General features: G+C 40.1%; 2 protein-coding genes across 5 annotated transcripts in view; one reads left to right on the top strand and one right to left on the bottom strand.

Moving 5' to 3' along the window:
- Positions 1-15807, top strand: part of PLEKHA7 (pleckstrin homology domain containing A7) — a 142277-nt gene extending 126470 nt beyond the window's left edge. For 2 of the 4 annotated variants that reach the window (XM_042881836.1, XM_042881840.1), the window contains 10 exons: positions 267-505; positions 1188-1376; positions 1628-1745; positions 2587-2666; positions 3069-3269; positions 6348-6506; positions 8838-8971; positions 9732-9874; positions 12459-12567; positions 14167-15807. In XM_042881836.1, the coding sequence (XP_042737770.1) occupies positions 267-505; positions 1188-1376; positions 1628-1745; positions 2587-2666; positions 3069-3269; positions 6348-6506; positions 8838-8971; positions 9732-9874; positions 12459-12556 (1361 nt within the window). In that variant the 3' untranslated portion in view covers positions 12557-12567; positions 14167-15807. The remainder of the gene's footprint in view (positions 1-266; positions 506-1187; positions 1377-1627; positions 1746-2586; positions 2667-3068; positions 3270-6347; positions 6507-8837; positions 8972-9731; positions 9875-12458; positions 12568-14166) is intronic. The other 2 variants (XM_042881837.1, XM_042881838.1) reach the window with 2 other exon arrangements.
- Positions 15808-22172: 6365 nt separating this feature from the next.
- On the bottom strand, positions 22173-27339 carry CUNH11orf58 (chromosome unknown C11orf58 homolog). Its single transcript, XM_042882097.1, has 5 exons — positions 27255-27339; positions 26992-27072; positions 26461-26521; positions 24562-24671; positions 22173-23365 (listed from the first exon to the last, which is right to left on the bottom strand). The coding sequence occupies exons 1-5, from the start codon at positions 27312-27314 to the stop codon at positions 23159-23161; spliced, it is 519 nt and encodes a 172-aa protein (XP_042738031.1). The 5' UTR covers positions 27315-27339; the 3' UTR covers positions 22173-23158.
- Positions 27340-27663: the final 324 nt, after the last annotated feature.

Consider the following 27663-nt stretch of genomic DNA (forward strand, 5'->3'; position numbering starts at 1 on the left):
CCTCCTCTCCCTCTTGCCAAGGGATTTGTTTGAATGGTATTAATGTATATTTTTATTTTTAGCCTGAAAGGTTATTTGATCCTCATCAAGAAAATGTTTCTCATCCCTGCCGTAAGCCAGCAGTTGTAAATTTTTATATCAAAAAACCCTCAATTTGTGTTGGAAATAATTTGGAGAGCTTAATGATATTGATTTCTATTTGTATGAACATTGTTGACAGATATAAGAAACACAGAATCTAACAGATATGCATATTTCTCCCCTAGAAAGAAAAACAGTGCCTTCGTTTTCTCAGTCTACAGTGCCTTCCTTACCGGCTTCTCTCACAACTGTGGAGAGCAAACCTTCAGTTCCACAAAGCCCTCCATCTAGCCTGGTCAAACCTTCCCTAGAGGTGAGACTGTATCCACAGCCTTACTTCCAGGCCAGAACGCAGCAACAAGTACCACAGCTGAAAAAAATTGAGCCACCTCTTCAGTCGCCAGTTAGGCTAATGCCAAAGGTTGTAAGTACTGCTGTTGTAAGCCTTGTTCTCCGTTGTTTCCATTTGCTTCTGACAGAAAGCTTTCATGGTTGCTAAGTGCATGCAATGTAGAGGCACAGCAAAGGGAGACTTAAGGGTTATAATCAAACTGAGCAGTAACAAATACACGAGAGTGTTTAGAATCATAAAATCAACAAGGTTGGAAAAGACCTCCAAGATCATCCAGTCCAACCGTCCGCCTATCATCAATATTGCCCACTAAACAGTGTCCCTCAGTACAACATCTAAACATTCCTTGAACACCTCCAGGAATGGTGACTCCCACCTCCCTGGACAGCTCATTCCAGTGTCTGACCACTCTTGGAGAAGTATTTCCTAACATCCAACTTGAATCTCCCCTGGCGCAACTTGAGGCCGTTTCCTCTAGTCCTATGTTAGTAACCTGGAGGCTTACTCACAGTAGCTATATAGTGTTTTAGAATGTACCATAGCAGAGCCTTCCTTGCTGTTTAGTTAATTATGCCTTTTGGTTCACTGGTTATTTGCTTTCTTGGGTCTTGTTTGCTTTCAAGAACTCAAGCTTCTGGTGGACAGAGAAGAGCATGGTAAAGCAATTACAAATAATTTGTATAATGTTATGAACTTTCAGACAGTTTATTCCAGACCAGACTGTTTGCCACATACCTGTGCTTTTTCTGACCAGGAAGATGAAGCACCGCCCAGACCACCTCTTCCTCAGTTATACAGTCCTGAAGATCAGCCACCAGCTGTTCCACCACTCCCAAGAGAAGCCACTGTCATCAGACACACGTCAGTGCGAGGCCTGAAACGTCAGTCGGATGAAAGAAAGAGAGACAGAGAACTAGGACAGTATGTAAACGGAGATTATAGGGTGAGCACTCATCGACCATCTGCACTGTAAGGAGTGTGTGAAGCAATAACAGACAGTAGTGTCTGTGAAATATGTGTACTGCTAGATCTTGTAATGAGAGGGAAGAGAGAGAAGACGGAAGAGATCTGTATGTTACAGCAATGGCAGAGACAGATTCAGTAATCCAGAAACAAAATTGCTGGGATTTGTTTTCAGACTTCAGACTTGCTGTCTGTGATGTCATTTGAGCCAATAAATATCTTTCCACACAGGTAGAACTGCGTTCATATGTGAGTGAACCAGAACTAGCAATGATAGGCGGTGACCTCAGCCAACCTTCCAGTGGTTTCGTAACTGTTGATAGTGGATACCAGACATTGCCTACTCGTGGTAAGCCAGGAATTAACACAGTTGATTTTTAACAGAACTTCTTGCATAGGAGCTTCTCTCTTAGGATTTGCTGGAGACGATCTTTATCTTGAGGTTGTTATTTTTAGGTTAACTGCACAGTGCTGGGAAGTTCTAGAGAATCTGTGATTTTAATGGTGCTATTATGGATTACCACCCTTTGGCAAAGGAGCTTCGTATGGAATTCTTAAAGAAACAAAAAGCATAGCGAAAAAATGAATGTAGCAGTTAGAATATCTCCTGTATTCACAATTGCTTTTCCTTATTATTTCTGTGTTGTATTCACAAACTCAAGTGATTTTTTTTTTTTTTTAAGTATGTGTATTGAAATACATGTAGAAGTCAGTGAAATGGAAGCAGTAAAGAATAAAAATGCGATGCCTTCAAACACTAAATGTGACTTGTCACTAGGATCTCATTGTGCTAAAGTCTTTTCACCATTTAACAGATGAAGTTAGAGAGGATATTTGAGGAAAAGTAGTTTGTTTTTTTTATCCCTATAACTCTAAGCACTGTTAAGGTTTGTTTTTCTTCATAGATGTGATTATTTGTAAAGCATATATATTGTTGTACAGTTGAGTTCACCCCATACTTCATTTAATATATGTTTAAAGTATCAAAGTATCATAGACTTTTGTGTTTTGATCGTTAGTGACTCAAAACAGTTGTGGTTGAAATGAAATTTCATGCCTCTCATGACCTTCTGAACTGAAGAAAAAAAAAAAAAAGAGAAATGTGAACTAAAATAATGAAAATATCATAAGAAAAAAGAAAAGTATCTGACACATCTTGGTTTTAAACCATTTTCTTTTTCCTTATAAAGGCTTGTCTGGATCAACTTCCAGATTGCACCAGTCATCTACCATTTCATCATATGCAACTCTTCGAAGAGATAGGTCCAAGGTAAGTTTTAAAAGAACATCTGAAGACTACTGTCTTGATCTTCCAAATTTTTCTTAAATCCAGAGTATACGTTGCATAGCTGGAGATGGGATTCTAATGCCATGGGAGAGGACCCATCTCCAATGATTTAATACTATTTATTTTCTAATTCTCTTAAATGAATCAGGAAGTAGAAAGGCAACTTACTACATTTCCAATAGATCTATAAAAACAAAGTTTGGAACCAAAATCACCTGTACTGATAGATATTATAACATTGAAATATTCAAATTAATACCAAGCGATAGAGCAAAATCATCTTAATTTAGAAATAAGGTGGGCGAAAGGTGCTGCTTATTTGTGTGCTCCTTATAAACTTATTAATTCCAACACATTTTTTTGTGTGCTTTATAACTTCTTCAGGAGAGACCAAAGAGTGCCTTGGAACGTTTATACTCTGGAGACCACCAAAGAGGCAAGATGAGTGCAGAGGAACAACTAGAAAGAATGAAACGACATCAGAAGGCATTAGTTCGTGAACGCAAGAGAACCCTTAGCCAAGGAGAAAGGCAGTCTGTTTCATCTCGGTCTTTCATCAGGCCCATTTCTGCAGACATAGGCTCAGTATGTTAGATATGCCTTAAAAGGACTAAACTAGAAATACCTTTGGATTTATTTTTTTTTTCCTGGCAAGCACTTTCACTTGAGTGTGTGTGATGCTTCTAGTATAATTAAATTAGTGTTATACAGTATAAAATGAGTTCAGACAGTGCAGCTAACAGACGGTTGTTTTTTTACTAGTAGTTACAGTATATGTAGCAGATTTGGCAGGTAAGTTGGTCAGAGGTCAGTGTGCTGAGTGGATGGAGGTGAGACTCTGTTAGAGCGAATTCAGAGATGTGATTGCTTTTTACTAGAATTGTATTTAGAAAGTGTAAGAAACTTTTAGGATTTTCAAACTGCTTCATAATGGAATGGGCCTTTTAGAATGTTCTTACCACGGTTATTCTTCTTTTAAATTCACAAATTAGGCTGCAAGATAGCTGTGCTAATATTAGGCCAAGCAGGTTCTGTGGTTGGTTTTTCTTTTTTGTTTCTGTTTTTAAGGAGAAATGGATAATAAGTTTTGAAACCTAATCACACACTAAATTAGAAACTTAAGATCAAATTTGTTTCAGTTGCAGCAAGTCCTCCTTTAAAGCTCAACATGTAGAATATTCTAATAAGGCTCAAATCTAAGCTGCTGAAGAAAAGAATTTTTGTTGTGTTCTGAGATTAAATGCTGTACAGAATCGAAGTTTGTAATGATACGTTTTGGATACTAACCAAAGCAATTCTAATTGGTGAAGCTACCCAGTTGCTCACTTGGTGCTAAACCAAGATTGTACTGTAATTGCACTTACGCTGTAGCCTTTTAATTTATTTTTCATTTGGTCCACTAGAGCTTTAGAACGATCACCTTGTTTTACCTAATTCATTGCACAAGATCTCTTGCTTTTAGATTCGTCACTCATCATACCTAATGCCTCTTTTTGTTTGCTTGTTTTGTTTTTAATTTGCAGAATTTTGTAGTTATTTTAAAATTTCTAACTGGACTACTCAATTTTTACCAGGCTTAATTGCATTTAGTACATGTGTGTCAATTGCTGGCATTTAAACCACCCCTTATAATATTCAGCCTTTCATTCCCACCGCTCAGTAACACTATTTTACAGCCAGTTCTTTATATTTACTTTCCCAGTAAATATGAGTGCACAACTCGGAGACATCCATCTATTTTGCCTTCTGTTTTGCAATCACAAACTTATTAAAGGTAGTACGTAATACTTGGGAAATATGGAACTACAGCAGAACCATTATTTTCATATTTTAATTAGAGGAACTAAATCTGAGCTTCTGATGTTTCCGAAGTCTGGCGTAACATACACAAGTTGAATTTAAACATTTTTGTGACACTCCTTATTAACATTTGTGACAAGTACTTTATCTATAGATTGGGTGCCATCTTGGTCTTTTTCTTGCTGTAAAGAATTAAAATTGAGTCTTTCAGCCCTAGCAGTATTTTGCAGAGATCATCTCTTGTACCTACAGGGCTTCAAAACGCAAAAAGCATGTTCAATAGCACAATTACTTACAGCATTGCAATTATTTAGCAGCCAAAATGGCAAACAGTTAAATGTATAATTGAAATGCTGCTCAGTATGTAACATTTGCTTAAAACATGCATTGTATGTGTAACTCGAATTTTTAATCAGTCAGCTCGCAAGTGTAGAATGGCATTTGAAGTATGGATCACAGTACATGGGCTCATTTGTTATATAAAATGCCTTTTTAATGTAAAAGTGCAACATCAAAGCCAATAAAAATTCTGCTTTGTAATAATGGTTTGATGTTTTTCTTACCTACATAACATAATTTGAAGATGATTCTGTGTATTTCAAGTATACTATGTCAATCAGGCCTGGTTCGAATATGAGTAGAATAACAAGTTTGGAGTGTGAGAACGATAAAACATTTTTCCTCCTTTGAATTCCGAAAAAGAAATCTTAATTTTTGAGATGAAATTGCCTTCTTAGGTATATTAACTTCCTAAATATACATGGAGGACATGTGTCTTTTGAGTGAATATCGAGAGCTTGTGCATGAATAGGTTTCAAGTAGATTTAATAATGCAAGTAGCATCCTGGAGGCTAAGGGCTTCATATAGAGTTCAAACTTCAACCAAAGCAAGCCAGAGATGTAATAGAAATATTAGACACTTTTATTAAATGTAATGGCATGCTCTCCTACTCAGGAGGTCATCTTATTGTTTCTGTCCCTTTTCTTCCCCACTGCTTTTAATATGTTTCAAGTCTGTATGGTAAAGTTGCTGATATCTGCTGGATGGGGCGATGCTGCAACAGAGCTTCGTTTTTTGATATTTATGAGCAAATGCATTGTTAGGGCTCTTAAGCTTGAGTTTCTATGGAGCTGTACTGTATGTAGCTGTGAAGGGGCTGCTAAGCAATAATGTGGGAACTCTTAAAATTATGCTGTTTAATTTAACTATGCTCTGATTATGTTATTGCTAAATATTTATCTTGTAAGGAGAATGTGTAAGATTTTTAATTTTTGCAGGTAGCTGGGTTAATAGAGTGTAAAGTAGCTTAGGAGTTATTAAAGTTACTGTTTTGAATTTCAGACAAGTTAATGCTAGTACTAAAAATACCAACCTCAATCACTGAGTCTTTTTCTAGGAAGACATGTAGAGTTAACAGGCAGTGATTCTCAGCCTGCAGTATTAATGTCCTTTCTGTGTACTGATTTGCAGTGGCACAGCACTGCCTGGTTAGAGTGCCTAAGACAAGGCTAGCACTCTGCAGACTTGCTTGTACTGACATCTGTACTTCTGTGGATGTTTGTGCTGGTGCCACGTTCATCAGCATTTGTAACATTGTGGTTAATATACTTGATAGAGTTTAATACAGCTGCACACTGTGTATAAAATTAAACAGTACTCTGAAATCCGTTCAGCGTTGCTATATCTCCCAGCCAGGAATTGCAAGAAATACAGCAGCATTTTCTCTTTTTCTGTCAGTTAAAGAGTTTGCTCTGTGGATTCTCTCAGCAAAATAGCCTTTGCAGACACAGTTATGTACATTGCTGAAAGTTGAATTTGTCAGTATGGTTGAACACTATTAATTGTTTTGTATCTATTACCAGTGGAAGCGAGAGCAAGAATTTGATTTGCAGCTACTTGAGAGGGCAATTCGTGGAGAAGACAAGGATGAAAATGAATGGTTAAAAGTTCAGCCAGTAGCAGTAGCGGTGACAGAGACAGACCTGGAGCCTCAAGACTACGATTTAGACATCAGCAGAGAGGTAACACTCATAATTTTGCTTCCTGTGTATTCCCCCTGATATTAACCTTAAGTTTTATGTAGTTCATTTTCACCTTTCATTTCAAAAGTGAGCTGGAAGCTCAAACTGAAAGGAGTCTTCTGGGTATTGAAATGAAAGCATACTTTTGGCCTGGCTCTTGGGGTGTCTGTAAGGTTTGTGGCGAGAAAAAATGGAAAGGTTGGCTCTACCTTGTGAAATACATAGGCTTCATGGGGAAAAGAGGTAGTTAGGCAATGTTATATGAGAATTAGAAAAATAAAGATGACAACATAAAGAGTATTTAAAATAAGAAAGTGCTAAGAGGTAAAAGCTAGTTCCACAGAGGTACCTTACTCTTGGTTTTGATATGGCAGAAAAGGTTCTGCTGGCTTTTCCTGTGACTTCTTGTTCCCGGGGTGAGATTTGCTTCCAGCTCTGGTATCTGAGCGCAGTATTTGTTTGAAATGCGATTGAGCCATCTAGTGGAAAGGGAGGAGTATAGCTAGTGGAAGGCAGAGGTATGTGCTGCATGAAATGCCACAGCGGAGGGAAAGTCGATGAAATTAACAGTAGGAAGACTTTTAGAATAGGAAGCACTTTGACTGAACAGGCCATCCCTGTTTAATATCTTTATTGATAATCTGGATGAGGGGATGGAGTGCGCCTTTGGTAAGTTTGCAGACACCAAACTGGGGGAAGTGCTGATCTACCTTTAGGGTAGGAAGGCCCAGCAGAGGGATGTGGACAGATTGATTGCTGAGCTGAGGACAAATTGTATGAGCTTCACAAGGCCCAGTGCTGGGTCCTGCACTTTGGTCACAACAACTCCACCCATGCATCACTACAGGCTTGGGGCAGAGTGGCTGGAAAGCTCTATGGGGAAGAATCTGGGCATGTTAGATTTCAGATGTGAGCCAGCGCATGTTTTCTTTGAGACCTCCAGGGCTTCTTGAATCACTTGCTAGTCCAAACTAGCAAGAAACATTTGTGCATGTAGACATTTCTGTCATATCTCAATGTGACTGAAACAGTCTGAAGGTCTGGGTTTAAAGCTTCTTTCTCCAGTTCCTCAAGTTGTCTTTTTCCTTTTCGTTTATCCATCCTCTTCACCTGGCCAGTTCTGTACCTCATAAGGCTATACCTTTTATGGCTGATAAATCCTCTGTTCACGTGAAAACTCTTGTTTTGGAAGTGGCAGGGTGAGCTATTCTCAGCTAGCTGTACTATAAATATACACATTGCTCCGAGGGGGAGCTGGAGTTGAAGGTAAGGAAATGCAACAAAAAATCCTTATTTTCAGAAAGCATTGACCTAGGGGTTTTTTTTGAAAGGGACTGTAAAAACTTGAGGTTATGTTTTCTGTTTTAGGTTATGAAAGACAATTACTTATGGAGTGCTTTGGCACTTTGTGCGTTGCCTATTATTGCTGATCTTCATCACTGAAGGCAAAGCTGGATCCAGCTGCAGGAGAAAAGTTCTCTTTCTCTCACTTTTCTTTATTCATGTTCGCTATTTATGCTTTTCAAAAGCAGTCTACGCTTTGGCTTTCAGTGTCCATTTGTAAACTATGTTCACGTATGTTCATTAGGTGGTTTAGATATCTTCTGTGAAAGAAAATCTTTCTGTGAGGAAACTGATCCTAACACAAAAATCATTGCTAGCTTTTGTGCAATCAATTTTAATAATTAAAATGTTCAACCTACGTAATTGTGTATTGAATGTGTTGTTAACAGCACTGTCTTGGTGTATTTGTGGGTCAGTTCCCTGGACAACTTTTGAACACCTAACATTTCAGATTCTGCAGTCCAGGAATTTCCAAAAGTGTTTATAAATTGGTGGTGTTTTTTTTTTTCTGCTGCTCATGGAGAAAGATTATGTCTCAGAAGAGTGGTACCTAAATTAAAACTTGAGGGGATACCTCCTCTCAATTACAGGAAATCCTGGAGTGACATAAATACCTTCCGATGTTCATTTAAAATTTCTGGTTGCTTCATCACTCTTGTATATCGTTTCTTCTTCCTATTGCAACAGCTACAAGCAGTGTCCTACTTTGGGCTCTAAAGCTGAGCTGAAGAAAGGCTCCCTATTGATTCAAATTTCTTCTGTAATCCTCTTTAATATTTGTTTGATTTATCTTCTAAAAGAAGGGAAAAAGACACTGTTAAAAGGGCATCAGCTCACTTCCAGAGGGAATGTTTAGAAGCAGGTACATGTACTGACAGTGCAAACCTGTGCTTTATTGTTTTTACTATATTCTTGTGTTAAGAAGATTAAATCTCAAAGTGTTTAAGTCTGGGCTGATAAAACTTGATGCTTGTTTTTGTTCCACAGTTGTCAAAACCTGAGAAGGTTGCGATTCCGGAACGTTATGTTGAATTGGAGCCAGAAGAACCTCTTTCTACAGAAGAACTGGCAGCAAGGCAGCGTAAAGCAGAGAAGATAAAGAATATTCTTACTAAATCAAGGTCGGTTATTTTTTGATCTTACACAGAGGTTGGTGTTAAACACTGGAATCTAACTTCATGCAACAGTCTATTTCCTGTACAATTTAATTACGTGAGCAGGGAAAATGCACACAGAATGTATGTATTGTACTTAGCATACTTAAAGTTCCTTTTTAAAGCCAAGTGTCAGAGATTCCAGTTATGACAGATTTTGCATATGTCCATTTTCTTGTTTGGAGCACCTTAAAAGTTGTTACTACACAACCTGTAGGTAAGAGGGGGGAGAGGCAAAGGTGCAGATCCAGCCAAAAGCAGGATAAAATTTGGCTATTTCAGGCTGACGTAGAGGCAGCTGAAACATGCATTTTCATGAATGTGGTTACCTCAAGTACCTGTAGTCTCCTAGAAAGAATGTAAATGAGTCTGAACATGAGGACCATCACTTCCTCTGGACAGTAACAAGAAAGGTTATGAACAGATACAAAGAAATAACATTTTTATAGTGCTTTCCTGTACATAACTTGTTTACTGCAAAGGACTTTCAGGTGTACTTAAGGCTAAGCAGAAATTGTGACTGATGTGTTAATGGCTGCAATTACTTGTCTTTGTTTGCCATAGTTAAATACAATATCTAACACTGCTTCAAAGGAATTCAGCTGAATACGGAGCTTGCCATATGAGATCCAAACACTACTGTATGAATTGAAGCTTTTTCTTTTCTGCACAGTGGGCTCTTCTTTATGTTTGTAAATGTTAATGTTGTTTTGCACTTTCCTGCTAGTATGCACAATCTGCAGCCTACTGTTGCCCAGGACAAGCACAACTCAGTTGATTTAGATTCACAGCTCCAAGAGCAGGAACGCATCATTACCATATCATACGCTTTGGCTTCTGAAGCCTCTCAGAGGAGCAAGGAGGTAGCAGGTAATACTTAGTTATTTACCAACTAACAGCTGTTTCTTATATAAGCAGCTATCTGCTTATAAAGTTGTGTGTGGTTTTTGCTGAACTCCTGGCCTAAGAGAACTTTTTAGCAATTCATATTCAAAACATTCATATTCACAATAGCAGAGTGCTGTCTATAGATAACATGAAGAGAAGTTAAGGTTTATGCTGAGCATTTGACATTCAGTGGGAGAATATACTGTGATCAGAAAGTTTGGAACTTGAAAACTCACTCCACTGATAGCACTAAAAAAGTAATAGTTCCAATGAATTCCCTATAATTACATGAAATAAGCTATTTCTGTACTCATTTTTAAAAAGTAAATTGGTCCCTTATTTTTAAAAGATGGATTTATATATACACACCCTTCTTAAAAAAATATATATATATATATATATATATATATATATATATATATATATATATAAAAGAGAGATGCACTGGTTTCTGTGATTCGAAGTATAGTAGAACCACTTGCAGCTTGAGACAGCAGGCTAAAAGTCTTAAAATTGGTATTGGTATATTTCTGTTTGGTGATCAAGATTAGGGACCAGAGCAAGACAAGCATGCATGAACTCTGCTTGATGTCTGGAGATTACTAGACCTGTTGCAATATGTTAGTTAAGATGATAATTTCACTCTCGATTGCTTTATGGTTGAAATAAATAAAAAGTGTCAACAGATTTGTATGGCACGGTAACAGATGCAGCAGTTATTCTAGCCAGTACCTGGGCAGCCATTTATAACTGGCACTGCTCACTGTTCCAATGGAGAATAGAAATAATGGAGTCTTAACTATGATGGAGAAAAGTGTGCCCATTTCTCATCTGAAGCTGTCAGTTTAAATGGATGACACTTGCCACAAAAGCCCTCAAGACTTTCCCAGTAAAGACAGATTATTCTAATATCCAGATACGTAACGTGCATCTGTAATAACAGACTGTGGATTGGATATGGCTGTATACTCACAGATTCAGTGGCAACTGAACCTAAGGGGAATGCAGTTTTCAGGGGAAGGGATACGTTTTCAAGTTAGGAATCTTGAGACAAAGGAGAGTTTCAATGGGTGATTTAACTGACTTGAAGGAATAAAAGTGGTTCACTGGGGAGGGTAGACAACAGAAATAAACAGAATTGTAAGGTCCTGGGAGCATTTCAGAAATAGCTTTTCAGATCCTCAGTCTTCTCCACAGGCATTCTGGTCCCAGTTCTAATAACGAGGTCCTTGGTACTGTAACACTAACTTTCATGTTTTGGTTACGGAGTGGGACTTGGGTGTTTCAGGAGGTATGAACCAACACAGCATTTTGCCATATGAGTTCTAGCTTCTTCTGGGGAAAGCTAACACTCTTGCTTGAAATTATTCCAAATTTTGGAAATTCTTAAAAAAGCAATGAAACAGCCAGAGTAGTTTTATTTTGACTGATGGTGTGCAATCCGTAAAAAGAATTTAGGATTTTGGATTATGGGGCATTTTATGATAATCTAAAGTGATTTAAAATGAAAATAATGTGATGCTTCGCACAGCTGATTGCACATTCTAATTTATTCCAATTTTACATATTCCTTCACGTTTTGTTCTTTGAATTTAAAATATATATTTTTTGAAGTTGCTTTTTGCCAATGAAACAAACTGTAGCTGAAAATCCAAACCTACATGTCCAGATTTTGTATCAAGATTTGCTTTGAAAGAAACTCAGGCTTAACTCCTTACATTTTTCTTCTGTGAAGCAGATAACTAACGTTAGGATGCTGTGATAATGCACTTCACTTTCAGTATAGATTGTGCATTTGTCTAATGCCTGTCACGTAGCATTGTAGAGTTCCTCTGAGCTAGTAGGAAATCCAGCTCCCAAATAGAAATCCTGCCAAGAATCTGAAAGATTAAAGTAAGATGTGCACATTTTATGAATTCAGTTCCTGAATTGTGTTTTTTTGGAAACCTTTAGCCTTCTAAAATGAAAAAGCAGAATTTTAAGACTGTTTCGGAATTATTGTCTCTAAATTACTCTGCTTTATAGGCAAGAATATTTTTATTCTATTTTATTTTTTATTTTGAAGTTTCAAGCTGAGATCTGAGAATTGATTTATTGTGCACTGCATTACATAAAAAGTTACATATATCTGTAAAATATTGTTTGTGATTTTCTTAATTTCTGCTTTATATCTGTAACCAATGGAAAGCTGAGAACCTGTACAACCTCAGAAAAATCTCAAAACCAAATTATTAAACAGCAGTGCACTTCCAGATCTGATTTTAAAGGCAGGATTTGATTAGGGTGCACGAGTGTTGTGTGTTCCTTAGTACATTCCAGTCATAAGATAATTGTCCAACTTCTCATCAGAAGAAGAATGTTCATTTGCATAATTTAATGTGACTAATAGAAATTCAATTCTAAAGCAATTAGAAATGTTGTTTGTGTTCCATGTAACTACAATAGTGTAACACCTCACTGCATTACTAATCAGGTTCCTTATTCATGTGTTAGAAAATTGAGGTGGCTCTGTTTTAATGTGAATGTTTGATTGTGCAGCCTAATTCCTGTATGTGATCCCTTCTAGCTCAGCAGTTGACCTATCCACCCAAAGCACCCTCACCTTCTGTACCACAGCCACCTCACTCTCCCTTAAGCAATGGATTTCACTACACATTTGTTTAAACACCTTAAAAGTAAGAACTAACTGCTCTTGACATGTCTGATTTACCATTGTATCTTCGCTGTGGCTTGCTGAATTTTTAACACCTAAATCAGATCCAAATCAACGCATGCATCCATTTTTCAGAAAACTTTCATTCTTGTATAATAAATATTGCTTCTAATGAGCTAACACAGCTAATAGTCTTCAAATAACTGCTGTAGCTTTCCAGATGAGGAACTTCCATGTCCTCACTGTGGTGAAGGAAAGAGGCGTCTACACTCTTGGTAGCGTGGGGCCAGATTTTCAGCCACGTTTGTACTCCTATGGCAAGTGTTGCATACAGCTGTGGCTGCAGCTGAGCTCTGAAGGCAGTTTTACCTGCATGTGACCTGTACGTGTACACTTGCTGCACAAGAGAATTGAAAGTGCAACCAATGTTGTGTATACAGGGGGGGGGGGGGGGGAGGATAGTTTATGGGCTGATATCTAAAAGTACACAGGCCAAAACTCATGTCTTGTTTGAGATGAGCTGAAAATTTGGCCCTATATAACTAATTCTGCAATACTGTGACTGCTTTGTGTCTTTGTGGGTTTTTGTTTTTTTTTCTTTGCTGGATTGGGTTAACGGAAGTGTTAATTTTTGTCTCTGACTTGGTAATTTTGACATTTCAAGTGTTAAGATAATTTTGTTGTTCTTATAAAGTTATATAAAGAAATACTTATCATCTCTTCTCGGTAGTATTTGCAGTGATTTTTCTATTTGAAATAGAAGAACCTGTCAATATTATAATGGCTAACTGCTGGATGTGCTGTAGTTATAGCACTTGTGTATCTGTAGTTTCCTTCAGGAGTGTTTTCATGTTCCTGATTTCCTTTGGACTAATTTTGTTAACTAATTCTGAATGAGAACTTAAAACAGAGATGAAGCAGTAAAGCAGGTGGATTGAATGAATGCCTTAAATAGTGTTAATCTTTAGATACCTTTGTTTTCAGTTTCACCAATCTGAATCAAGTTCCTCTGCAACAAATACAAACTAAATAAAAGTGAGCATGTTCCAGAAAGGCCCAATGAGTCACTGACCTGTCTTCAGAAATGCTGCAGTAAATGAGAGAAGTAGAGTGAGAGAGAACATGCAGAGACATTCAGAGCGGTTCTACAGAACTTGGTGGAAATAGCTATTTGTGTTTCTGGTTCTGTTTATCTTTCTGAGAACCAGATTCTAAGTGTCTCTGCTATGACTAACAGTTGACCCTGCTAGGATATTGTCAGGTTTGAGCATGGACCAGGTGAGCTTCCAACCAGAGGTCCCTTTCAAACTCAACCTGATTCCAGGCAGACTTCACATTTATCATATGTCTGTATAAATATACATGGGTGTGTGTGTGTTTGAAAAATAACCAAGAAAATAATTGCAATAACCAGCAATATGCAGGGGACCCAACGTTTTGAGTGTGAGCTCAGTGGCATCATTTGACTATGGTTTGCTTAATATTGTCAGTGCTAATTTTCTTCTTTCTGTCTATCTTCAGGACGCTTTAATCCAAACATACATTTCCTGAAAGTGCTTGCTGCTTGGCATCAGTGCACTCGCTTTCATATTTAACCATGTTTTATTTTACTTCACACCAGCCAAAGCAGTAAGTGAGCAATGATGTAAGAGTCGAAGGCAATCCCACCCCAGTGGCGCCACGTGGAAGAAAGAGGAGATTGATTACGAGCACTCTGTGAAGGCATTCACTGGCTGATCACAGGTTCTTTCTTTTGGAAATATGTTCAGAGAATAATGGGGGATTTTCTATGAAAATGGAGAGAATTGCTTAACATCTTATTTTGACTTCAGTTTAGTTCAGACTTTTTATGTGAATGAATGGCACTTTTAATAAACTCTGTAAAATACTGACAATGTATTTTTAGAACAGAATGTATTTTGGAATTTGTTTAAATCAAGGGCTGAATTCATTTGAAGAGGAACTACTTGCATAGTTGTTACGAGATGCTGTTACTTCCCCCTCAGGCTCAGAAGCACAATGTAAAGTTTTATGGAAAAAAATGCAAGTTGAACAATCCTAGAAACATGTTTGTAGGGTATGGGTAGAGCTAACCCCACTTGAGAGGTTTGCTGTAGGGGTGTTTTGGGCTCAGTACCTTAGCAGAGTTAATCACCCACCCTTTTGCCCACGGAATAATACATTGCAAGGAACTTGTAGTTTGATTTCCTAAATCTCAGTGTAGCAGAAATTTTCCACGAAAGCCATTACAAAAACCAATTTTGAACTCCTGTTTCCTTTTTTGATTGCGTATGATTAAGCTTGCTGGTATTGATACACAGCATGCTACGTTGCTCCTGACAGTAGTAACAACCACCTAGCAAAGTATATATATTTTTTGAAAGTTGAGATATGGAAGAAGGAAACTTTTAAATTAAAGTATGTCACGTAAGCAATAAGAAAAATAGGATGTGTCATTTTACTAGTAAATATATATTTTTTCTTCAGAATACCTATTCAATAAAAAGTACAATATGACGTATTGACTGGTGTTTATGCTGGAAACAGTAAAACTGATGCATGTAAAATTAGCAGGTGCCACATTACAAGTTCACCTCATGCTTAACTTTGCCAAACTTTGAAATTCAGCGTTCTACTTAAATGGCAAAGGGTGAGGTGGTTACGAAAGGAGAAAAGAATATGAAATGAATGGCTACAAGTGCTTTACCTGGAAAAAATAAAATAAAATACTGAGTGCAAGATATGCAGAAATTGCCCCATATTAGGTAGTTGAGTTCAGCTCTAGATAAAGAACAGCTGAGAAATAATTTGCAGTATTTTGTGATACTACTAACTTGTTTATATGCCACATTCAAGTAATAGATACAAAGCCCTGGAAACTGATTGAACTTCAAGTTTCAGACTTTGAGTCAAATCATATTATCTTAACACTGTAGTCGGAAATGTTCTATAAAAAATATATTTAGCTAATGTTTTCTATTTTACCTCAATACTGCCAGTATCAACTTCAAAACCTTTTTGCCAAAATAATGATTTATTTTTGCCTTTATAAAAAAGTTTTGAGAGCGTAAATGAATATTTTGCAAGAAAACATTAATTTAAATGTAACAGTTTGGAAAATGGTATATGTACAGATTAAACTATTAACATAACTGCCTCCTCTTGCCTCTGTCTCTCCTGCTCTTACCAGCATCTGTACAGTTTGACATCCCACGTTGTTTGTGCTGTTACCACATCTAAGAGTAAATCCCACTGAAGCTCCTGAATTTTGCATTTTCTTCATTGGAATTTGAATCACGTTCCCCCTACACCAAAGATTCATAATTCCTAGAAATATTTCTTACCATTTGATTAAATCTCTTTTATTCTTGATTAGAACGGTTATTCAGGGTGCTGTCCTAAATACAACTACTGCAACACTGACCCTTCTGTCTCATAGATGTGTGTTTGTCTGACACATTCGTAGTCCCTGAGTGCCTGGTGATTAAGGTACCCCAAGTAACTCCATCTAAACAGTGGCTCCCTCTCCTGCCAGATGGGGTGCTGGGAGTCCAGCTGACCCCACAGAGTGACCTGCTGACCTACAGCAGCTTTTGCTCTCAGTTCCCTCTGTGGATGTGAGTTCAAGAGAGAATAGTGGAAGTGTTTAATGCTTCTGGAACTTGATATGTAGAACAAAATGCAGAGGAGCAGTTGGTATTTCTGTGGCTTAGTGTCGACTCCAGGACCTCGAGATGGAGCATTTAGGAATGTGAGTCCTTGGCCTCCCAGCTGAGCTGCTTATGACGTGCTCCGTCTGTTGCTCAGATTCACATACTGAAATACAAAGGAGCCTTTGACCACGTGTTTTTGTGGTTCAGTGAAACTGCATTCCTTCTCCAGAGGCTTTGTTGTGAGGGGTAGAAGAGAATGGAGCCCTAATTGGGTGAGGAGTGCAGCCCACAGCCTCCTGAACCACTGCAGGCGTTGAGTGCTAATTCCTGTGCTGCTCTGACAGTGAAAGGGAAGGACTGAGCGCAGCTCTGCTTTGCAGGTTGCAGGAGATGTTCAGTTTCTTTCCTTCAGTCATTCACCCAGAGTCTGCTCATTCAAGCTGGTGTTAAAGAGGAGGCTTTTGCATTAACCAGTTATACCACGAGTGCTTGCAGTGAAATGAACTGTTCCAAAGATTTTGGTCTGTGTCCATAATTAATCTTATATATGGGGGGGAAAAAAAAATTGGTCTTCTAAAACTTGTCATTAAATACGTGAAATGCTATACTTCATTGACCACCCTTTTGTAGGAGTGCATGTAGTCATCAAATAATTATAGGTCATTTTCATTTGCTTGTAGTATTTGCTTTGGGACAATTTCCTTTTTCAGTTGTTTCTGCCCATCAAAATGTTGTTTTGTAGGTTTAACTACTTCTCTGATATCAAGGCTAGAAAGGAAGAAAAGGTATCTATGTGCAGACTGCTGCATTTCAATCAGAAGGCAATGCTTCTCTCCGATCTATTAGGAAGCTTAAGTGAAGTTGTAAATAAGGAAGCAGAAACAGTGACAGTTGTTTTGAAGGTGCTGTCTTCTAGTCAGTGTTTTCTACTGTTACACCAGGCAAAAATTATGCAGACTGCATACCTTTTACCTATGTTTTTTGCACTGGTGTTTTATCATAAAAATGCAGCTTGATGGTTGTAAGTAGCACAGCTTCCAACTTCCTGAACTCGTGTAACACCACCACCCCACTTCTTACTATTTCATGTGCTGACGGGCTGCCAGGAATCCTGTTGTGCTGTTGCCTCTCTATGTATGAGGACATACAGCTGTCTGAGTGGCATTCATACTGCTTTGGAACAGTTAGGGAGGGGAAAAAAAAACACTTTGCCAGCAAGTTTTTTGGGGGGAAACAATTGTATGGAGAGATGCTATTCTGGAAAGCTGCAGCTATCTGGAACTGAAAGCTGCTGAAGGATACTGTTAAACTCATGTGCTGCTATTTCCAGAAATTGCCAGAGGGCAAATGAGGTGGGCTCAAGTACCCTTCAGCTTTGGGAGGATGGCTTGCCCAGCTCCCATTGGTGTCGTTTATGGGGTTATTTTTCCACCTTCCTCATTTACCCGTCTGACTTCCAGATCTCTAAATAAATGTGTATATCTTTTATATTGGTGGCTTTTGCTCTGCATAAAACCACACATTTCCCAAGTGTTTTAGCAATTAACTTCTGGATGTTATATGAAAGAAAGACCGGATTTACTTAGTGTCGAAACTTGGAAGATAGGGAAGGCATGATCTGATGTTACTCCTCTGATTCATGTCTGTCTTTGGGTATTTTCAAGTGTTTGCTTGTGGTGTGTGTGCGTATATTGCGTAGTTATAAAAAGAACAAAGGCAAGCACAGGAAAGACATGAAAAGTTGCTATATTTTCCACACCTAGTGAACATTCCCATTGGTTATTGGGCTGTATTCAAAAGGCTACGACTGTTTTATTGCTCTACCAGCAAAAGCAACCTTTCTTCATAGTGGAGCAGTACAAAGAAAGAGCACAAAAAGTACACACATCATAGTGCCTGAAATTCTGTTTGAACAACTGTATTGATTGGGTCTGACCCCTTTACGTTTTTTTCCATTATTTGAAAAGGTGCATCTAACCGTAGCTGAATTGAACCAACTGAGATGAACTTTCCATGAAAACTTCTTGAGATACTTCTTTAGTTCAAAGCTTTGGAATTTTAAAGAGCATTTTTAATACAAGTCTGTCGAGGTATTCTGTGCAACAACCAACTTTGAATGTTAAACTACAGGTAAACCTCAGAGGGAAGCGAAATCATAAAGCTCACCATGAAATTACTGTGAGATGACAGAATAACTGAGTGCTAATTATAAAAAGAAAACTGATCCAGAAAGTATTGCACATGTGCATGTTTGTGCACTGTTCACCCGTTATTTACTTGTAAGTGTCCTTGTTGGCTTACAGAGAGTGTTATACCCCAGACAAAACATTAAATGAATCAAGGGTGGTTGGTTTAGGTTTGTTTTGTTTTTTGCAGCAAGCAGTAATTTACTGATGAAATAGTGTTAAGATGTGAGCTCAAAGGATAATGATGCCTTCTTTTGCCCACTAGAAGAAACGTTTCACCAGTAGCTAAGTGTAAGAAAGCACTGGAGGAAGAAAGAAATTAAAAGGAAATGAGGGTGAGTAGTGAGTTTGTAGGATATGATGGCAGCTGTGTCTGCAGACAAGGCCGTGAAAGAGGCTGAAGAGGAGAGCGGAGAACAGCCTTGTGCTGTGAGGGAACATGTTTGTAAAGGGGTTGAAGGAGCTGGGATACAGTGGCTTTGAAGCAAATCACTGTAATAAATCCCTTTAACTCAGCCTAAATTGTAGAGGTAAGAACACCTGGCAAGTGAGAGAATGCAATTCCCATTTCCTAGTACAAAAGATACTTTGTGAAAGGGATTAATGAAAAGACAGTACTGATGGTGGAACTGGATGAAGGAGGGAATCATTGATGACAAGGTAGTGATTTGGTTAGAGGAAAATTCTATTGCTAGCTGCTTTGCTTTGTTCTTTTGAGACAAATCTTAGCTATTGTCAGTAAAGCCCTCTTTTTTTCTTGTTGAACAGTTTGTCCCAGAGCCAGAGGTGGAAGAGGCTGGTCCTCCCTGGCAATAAATCCAACAGTGAAAAGAAACCAGTTCAGATTGTCTTTTTTTTTTCTGCAGTCTTCAGTGTGGCTGGATGCACTTGTGATGAGCACATGTACTTACCACGGGTTAGAGGAATTCCCTGCAGGTCAAAGTAGGCAGATGTGCAAAAGTTAAAAGCAAGAAACTTGTTTATACATGAGCCTCTGTGTTGCTTGACTGATTGATGATACAAAAAATTATTTTCTGTTATATGGTGGGTTCTTTTTTTTTTAGTTATTATTATTTCTGAAGTAGATCTTCCTGAGTTATGAGACACTGGAAATGGTACTGGATTTGGATAGATAATAGCACAAACTGTTGGTGGGATCTCATTCTGCACCTCAAAACCAGGTCTAATTAGATTAAATCACAAAGTATTTTGGTTCATTAACACTGTGCAAAACCTGAGGAAACTTTTATCCATCTTGGTGCTGTACATATTGGATAATTTTCTCAAGAAAAGTGGACGTGAGGTGACACTCCTAAAAAGAAACCCAGCTTCTGCTTTGCCCCTTCAGTGGCACATGTCCCTTCTCTTAATCCCCAGATAGCTAGACGAGGCTGATACAGGTAACTGTGCCAGGCTTTGATTATGAGATATTGCACTGCCACTTATTCTCTTTGTCTCCTGCAGTTTACAGAGGCAGCTTCAGTGCATAATTTAATCCCTGTTCTGGGGACTGCAGTAAATCCACAGAGATTTCTGCCAACCGTCCTCTCTGACATCAGAACAACATGTGCGCATCATCTTTGAAGTGAATTCCCCAACCAGAGCCTTAGAAGGACCTATAGCTTTGAAGCTGGCCTATAAATTGTGCTTTCAGGAATCAAGTTGTCAGCCTCTTCTTCAGGAAAAAAAAGGAAGAGTAAACTGTAAAGCAGTTGCACAAAACTACAGGGCACCTTATAGACCAGGCTTCCTTGGCCTTGAAGAATTCCTGTATGATGGTGAGAAAGAAATGGATTCCTTTTTTACTTGGCTTAGAAATACCCACTTTTGCGATTGCAGGACCCTGTGGGCCAGGGGCTGAGATGAACTCATCTTGAGGGGTTCCTTCTTCCAGAGGGCAGAGGAGAGGAGGGCAGGAACACTGGTGCTTTCCAGCCAATCCAGTGCTCTGTTTTCCAAAGCTACGTGCCAGTAATGCACCTGCACTAACCTGTGGGTACATTTTCAGTGTGGTTTAGACCCAGATGAGAACCTTTACTGGTGGTTCTGTGACAGATGAGACTTGCATCAGTCGTTTCCAAAGGCACGTTCAAGTGTGGGCACTTATCCCTTTCTATTGAGGTCTTTGAGTTGAGGAATATGTGGCCAAATGTTGTTTGGAAAGACAAACTCGGTTGGTTTCTTTGACTTGGGATCTGCTTGTGTTCTGCAGTCCTCTCAGGGGTTCCTTCCACAGCAGCCTGTAAAGGCAGAGAACTAACTACAGATTCAACCAATAGTCTTGATTATTTTTTTTTCTCTCAGTTCTAATGGAAGCTGAAACTGTTCTGCTGCTGAACACACCACTAATACTGATGTTTTTATACCAAATATTGTTAAAACTGACTCTGGAGTTAGAAATCTGTGCTGAACTGCATCACTCTTCCTTAACATGTAAGAAGTTCCATAGACAGGCTGCTTCATAGATGAATCTGCAGGTGCTGACATAGTATTAGAAACTGACATGAATGTGCACAGCTCCTGTTCTGAGCAAGTTAGTCTTAGTTCACTATTAGAAATGCATTGCACTGGACCTCATCAAAATTATCTGCCATGTCCTTGGGGAATGGAAGTGACGCTGTGTTGACTCTTCCTGGTAAGAGCTGTTATCAGAAAAGTCTCATTCTTGTGTGATCTATCTGTATTTGGAATTGATGTCCAAATCTTCAACAAGGCAGGAGGCTGCAGTGAATTCAGGGCAGAGCTGAGTGCTGGAGGCCCTGATGGCACTCACTGCAGCAGCCTTCTCTGTGGGCAGAGACCCACGCAGAGCCTGCCAGCTGTCTCCTTTTCCCAGCTCTTTCCAGGCTGGTTGCACTATGGAGAGAAGCTCTCAGGGCAGGTTTTGATATGCCCTTCCTCGGAGGCTAGTGGGAAAGCAGCAGGGTGGGTTCTGTCACCTTCTGAGTCTGTTTAGATGCTTGCAGGTGGTAAGTCAAGAGATCTGAGTAGGTGCTGAGCAGTTGCAGAAGAAAAAGTTGCAAGAGCAGCACTGGTGTCAATGCTGGGACAGAGACGACAGGTCAGTGTATATGCAGCTCTTTACAGCCCACACTGAGATTTTGTAATTGCACTCCACTCAAGGCAATAAACAACAGCTGACAGCCAAATCTAAACTAAAATAATTTAAAAAAAAGAACCATCCTTCCACTTTCATGCTTTTTAGATGGCTTAAAGACAGAACACCTTTCACAAGTCACGGTGAAGTCTCTGTACTTTGCAGTATGCAGGCAGTGTTTGCCTATGTATTAAACTCTTGGAATATTGGAAAACCAAAAATTCATGCAGATCACTGAACTTAATGACTGCTGTATGGAGTTTTTTCAAAACCAAATGACTTAAAAAATAAATAAATAAATAAATAAAAAACAACTGGACAAAGTGCCAAAATAAAATAACTACCTAAATTAAAAGATACAGTTTTTATTTACAGTCATACTGCTTTTTATTTTTTCCATAATGCATTTTATTCCAAGATCTCCCTCAAAAACTTGTGTTCCACTGTGTAGGTTCAGTAAACCTATGCAATAGTATAACCTGCTGCTTTTGTGTAAGCTCATTGGCTTGCAACTTGTATCTGCATGCAAGAGATTGTATACAGGAATGGAAGATTCTCCGTAAGTACATGGGATTTCACAAAACACTGCTGTAGAAGGAGGCCGTGCCAGTGGTATGGATCTGCCATTCCATCCCCCAGCAAGGACAGGCAGATCCTCCATCTGATGCACTAAGAAGAAACCGAGTCTGAGTTGTTATTTTACTGTTTACTTTAATACAATAAATTTGCAGAGGAAATGGATGTACTTGACTTTTGCTGAAAGGAGTTACTGAAGTCCTGCCTCTGTAAGCACGTCAGATTTACTGGAGAGATACAACTCTTGCATGGTAACTCAGACAACCAAGCAAGGAAAGGTTTGCATGTTCAACTTTACTCTACACCTTAAAACACTAAATTATTTGTATATCCTTCTCATTATCAAAGTATATATTCTCTTTTAAAGTAAACTCAGTTCTTTAGGAGGAATTATTAAAAAATAACAGCTCAGTCCTTTAACCAGGAGCCAATCATTCAGAATCACTTTCTTCTAGTGAAAGGTATAAAGGCCTACAACCTACAGTTTCTTACCCCTTTGCTACTATCAACCTAAAGAAAGAAGAAACTAGAGTCCCCTGTTGTAGAATTCAGTTCTAAAGAATCTTTTCCTAGCAACTGCTGTAGGACTTGAGCTGGATACAGCGATTAATACTGTCACAGAAGTGAGCAGTTTCTGCTCTTAGTCCTATCACCACTAGCATCTATTGACAAAATCACTGTTTAAAGCTCTACTGCATCACAGAGCAAGTACCAATACTGGTTATTTTACAACTAATGCAACATCCAGTAAGTCACGTGTAATCTCACAGTTAAGAATTCAAGACTAGAGTAATAACTGAAGAAACTACAAGCAGGGATTTCTCTAATCTGGCCATGAAGTAAGGGGAATGATAGTTTAGATAACATAGTAGAGATTGGGCAGGAACAAAGAATTTATTTCTTCATCCGTTATTTTATACACTTTACAAAAACCAGGAATCTCACTGTGCCCATGGCAACTGAAAGCAAACACTACTTTTTGTCATCTAACAGGGTCGTCTTAAAATCATAATACAAAGATTTGTGCTGTAGCAGTCCTCCACTTTGCACTGTAACAATAAGGCTTGCTGTACTTTAAATACAAAGCTGTTACATCTGCAGTTATGAACCACTGGCTTTAACAAACATCATTTTATAATTGCTTTTTGCTTCCTTTTTGTTTTCTGGGACCGCAGCTTCATCATGTTTTTCAGCAGCTTGCAGTTCCTCTGCAGATTCATCTTGCTCTGAATCAGAGCCGCTTTCGGAGTCCTCTGAACTCTCGTGGTCAGAGGAATGCCCAGCTGCCTCTTCTTCACCTTCCTGAAACTAGAAGTTCAGATTATGAGAAAGGTAAACCCTTATTTCCTGGCAACTCCATTTCAGTTCCCTGAAGAGCCCATTGCCAAATGGCCCCTTTCGTTTCAGTACTAAGATGGGCTATCTTGCTAAACATGGGTCTTCAATAAACAAATTATTACATAGAAAGCAACTCTATTGGACTGGCTGAGAGCACCAAACACAACATCTAGGGATTCTTCAGCCACTTTCCTATTTAGTTGCAGCAGCCATCCTACACGTACCATTAAATGAGTTTGGAAAGTTTCAGATACCATCACTTTGGTTAAACTTCCATTTTGTATAAAATGACACTTGGATGTTTGTCAGGAAATGAGACATACTGAAACTAACTGACAGATCATCAGGAATTCATAACCATGACTAATCTTTGGAAATAAGTTTAGCACGGCAGCATCACAAAGCAGCATTAGGAACAATGAAGTAATGCTACTGCTAAGAAGAATGATCCCCAAATGGCATTTTGTTCATGCACCTAAGAAGCAAAACCTTCACGTTTGTAGTATTAAGAGCTCTAAGCACCACACAGGTTGTCTCACTCTGTGGGAACACTGGCAATGTTTTTATGCAATAATTGGTGCTAACAGGAAAAAAAAAAATTAACAGGCATTTTAATTGGCCAAGGAAGACAGCTTCCTAATAATCCAGTGTGTTTTTTTTGTCACTCTTCCTACTTACTCCTAAGTAGCTCCTTGCAAATACAAGGCCAGCTGGGTGTCAACCCACTGGAGGACTTCAGCTCCCTGCACAGCTAGTTCCCCCATCTGACTCCTCTATTCCCACTTGCTTTTCAGGGCCATAGAGAGGGACACGCCTCACAGTAACAAGCAGCAGATTAATTAGCTCTCTGGGACAATGCAGATGCTTACATTGTTCTTTTATGCATTCTTTGGCAGCACCCTGATTTAATGTATTTGCAGCTTTCTGTCCTGATCAGCCTTGACTACAATGGAGCATAAAAGAACACGTTATATCGCTTTCCAGAACAAAGAGAAGCACTGATTGTTTCCAGATATCAAAAGGGCCACAAGAAGTCAGTAAGTCTCTCACTTAACCCAAACTGTGCGGATTTGCTGCTATTTGTGGTGATTAGGTTTTTAAACCGTGCATCATCTCATCTTACTGAAGCAGCAGCCAAATCATTAGAGAAATAATGAACTTATTACCTCACTGAAACCCAGCCCACAATGGCGCCGGTTTCGTCCAGACATCGTGCTGTCCATGCTCTGCTGGTACTGAGACTCCAGTTCTTCATTCATTTTCTTGTCTTCTTCCCCTGCATGTCCAGTGTACTTTGGTTATGGTTCATTCAAATTAACAAAGACATCAAATTACACAAAGTCATCAGACTTTCAGTTTATCACTGCATATGTGACAAAAACTTAAATTGAACCACCTCAAACACTCCTGGATTGAACAGTATTGTACACAAACCATGCTGATTTATAAGCAGTTTTAAAGGGTGTACAAGCAAAATTGTTTTGATACAAATATGGGACAGGAAGGTCGTAAGACTCAACACATTCAGATGTGCTACACACAGCATATGTTCTGCTCAACACAGTAACCAATAAATACGACTTTGCTGTGCTCCTGCCAATACTGCAATATGTCACAAAAAGGACCACGTTTCTGCCCTTCGCTATGTAACGCGTGGTTGCCATGATTACATCGTGACTGTTATATTTTGCAGCAACCAGAAAAACACTACCAGTCCTGTTTGTAGGGCTACATCTGAAATTATTACATGCACCCTGAATTACCAAGAGCAGAAACTATAGCTTTTTATTCTTGCCCATACTTAGGAATTAGCAAGAAGACTAACTTCTATACCTAATTAACAGAACATGACCTATTCCTGCATGCCCTCTACTACTACATTTTTGAACACACAAATAAAGGATCATTTTTACTGGGGGAAAGTATAATCCAAAATAGCGTGGAATCCTCTGTTCTTGTGCAAGTAGGAACCTCTAAAATCTCCACAGATCAGCCTACACCACTTCTGTTTTAATCTGTATCACTGCAAAACAAAAAACCTTTTATTGCAAACTTGCATTTCCTCACCATTTCCTCATTTGCAAGTTGGAGTCTTGTGTTATAGAAAGATAACAACCACGTGTTGGGAAAGGAAGCACAGCATTAGGAAAATAGCTGAGTGATTTTTTTGTAAAATGCAGCATCTTAACTGCTTGCTCCTACCAATACAGTTTGGAATGTTTATGACTCCTTAGAGGAAGCACCATCTCCATCCTACGACAAAGTGATTCATAGGCACTCCACAGGGTAACAGCAGAACCTGGAGTCAATCCCCAAACTTCCTTTGATGTTTTCGGTTTTTAAATCATTTTTTGTCAACTCAGAAGTTACTTGCAGTGCCTATCAGGAGAACAAATTCTCTGGAACGCTGACAGCTGCTTTACTTTACAGCTTTACCACAGCTTCTGTTAGTCAAGCCCAGCTTGATTCTGGTGTACTCTGACTTACAATCTGAGCAAGCCTGATAAGAAGTTGCTAAGATCATCCATTACAGGATGTCAAATTACTGCTAATTGCAAAGATGACCTTGCAGATCTTAACTTCTACCTTACTGCTTTCTATTCAACAGGTAACCAGGTAAAGTGAGAAAAAAAAATACAAATCAACCTGTACTTTTCATACACACTGAAGCAGAGATTTGAATAGCCATACCTGGCAGCAAGGAAGAAGTATAAAAACATTGTTAACCAGCAGCAGTAGCACTTTACTTTCTTATTTTCATAAAAAAGTATGACAAGAGCCTGTAGGCCCTGATGTAGAGAGCATTCGTATGCAGGTTTAAGTGACCATCAAGTACTTTTCTAAACCCAGACTTCAGAAGGTGAACATGTGTGGTCACAGAAGCTGCTTGTCAGTGTTCTAATGTGAAGCTAGGAATTTCTCCAGCTCCACAGCCTCATCTGTCTCCAACTTCAGCCTCAAAACCTGAAATCCCTCCCTGCAGCATCTACAGAGCTGAAAGTCCTGGGATGTCCCTGTCCAAGCGTTTGCTTTCCCACTTGGTAGCAGCTGTTGGATAGACTGACCTGTCCTGAAGTGAGAGGTTGATCTGTGGTCTCCGATAACAAGGCGGCCAGTATGTTCTTTCTAAAAGAAAATGCAGTTTGTTTTGGAGCTTTAGGCACTGACAGCTCTGCCAACATTCTGGAAATCTCGAACGGAAAAAGCTCCCTGATTCCCGAAGGTAGGACTGTAAGTAAGTTCTACTGGCTAATGGCTGCTATTTCTTGGGGGAGTTCCTGGGGCCCACCGTACCAGGTGAGCCATCGCAGTCTCACCGACACGGCGCTGAGCAGCTGCTGGTTGGCGAATGGATCCCCCAGCGGCACCGCGCGGCAAGCTGCCTTAAGCACCGCGCAGCGGTACAGCGAGGGGATGCTCGAATGCTGTATTGCCAACCGCTAAGGAACGCTAGCTTTCAGACAAACACTGAAGCTTATGAAAACATCGCATTCAAACAAAACATGCTAACGCGAAGGACCGCGCCGCCCGGGGCCGCAGCCGGGCTCCTCCTGCACCGCGCACCGCTCAGCTCGGCCCAGCCGCAGCGCGCTCACCTTCCCCGCGCCCATCAGCCTCAGGAACTTCTGCTTCCTCTCCTCGTTGCCGAGGTCCGCCGCCTGCCAGCTGCCGGAGCCCTGCGGGAGCACACGCCGCTTGCCGCCTCTCCCCTCCGCCCCCCGCGCGGCCCTCGTCGCAGGGCGGCGTGCCGCCTAGCAGGCCCCGGTCCCGCTCCGGGCCTCGCGCCGCGGCCGCCCGCCGTCCCCTCCCACCTCCCCTCTCCCGCCGCGCGGCCGCCCCAGGCCCCGCGCCCGTTTACGTCGGGGGAGGCCGCTCGCTTGAGGCCGTGCTGAGCCTGCGACTCCCGGGCCGAGCTCATGGCCGCGGCTGGGTGACCGGGCCGCCGCGCCGCCTTCCTGCCGAAGCCGCTCCCTCCGCCGGCGTCGGGTCGCGGCCCCGGGGTTGAGCGCGGGGGACGCCGGGATCGGTAGTTCTCACAAGAAGCGCGGCGGCGCCGCCCAGGCGGGCGAGGACTACCGCTCCCAGAGATCCCCGCGGCGGCGGGGCCGTTCCGCACGCTGATTGGCAGCGCGGTAGGCGGGAGCCGAGGGCCGCCGCGGGCGGGAAAGAGGGCTGGGCGCGAGGCGGGCCGTTGGGCGGGGCGCGAGGCGGCCGTTGGGCGGCCACGCCCCCGCGAGGCACCTGTGGGGGCTCGCACCGGGAGCCGC

The sequence above is a fragment of the Lagopus leucura genome, unplaced genomic scaffold, assembly GCF_019238085.1.
Source record: "Lagopus leucura isolate 7727_CA_CO unplaced genomic scaffold, USGS_WTPT01 Super-Scaffold_100033, whole genome shotgun sequence".
NCBI lineage: Eukaryota > Metazoa > Chordata > Aves > Galliformes > Phasianidae > Lagopus > Lagopus leucura.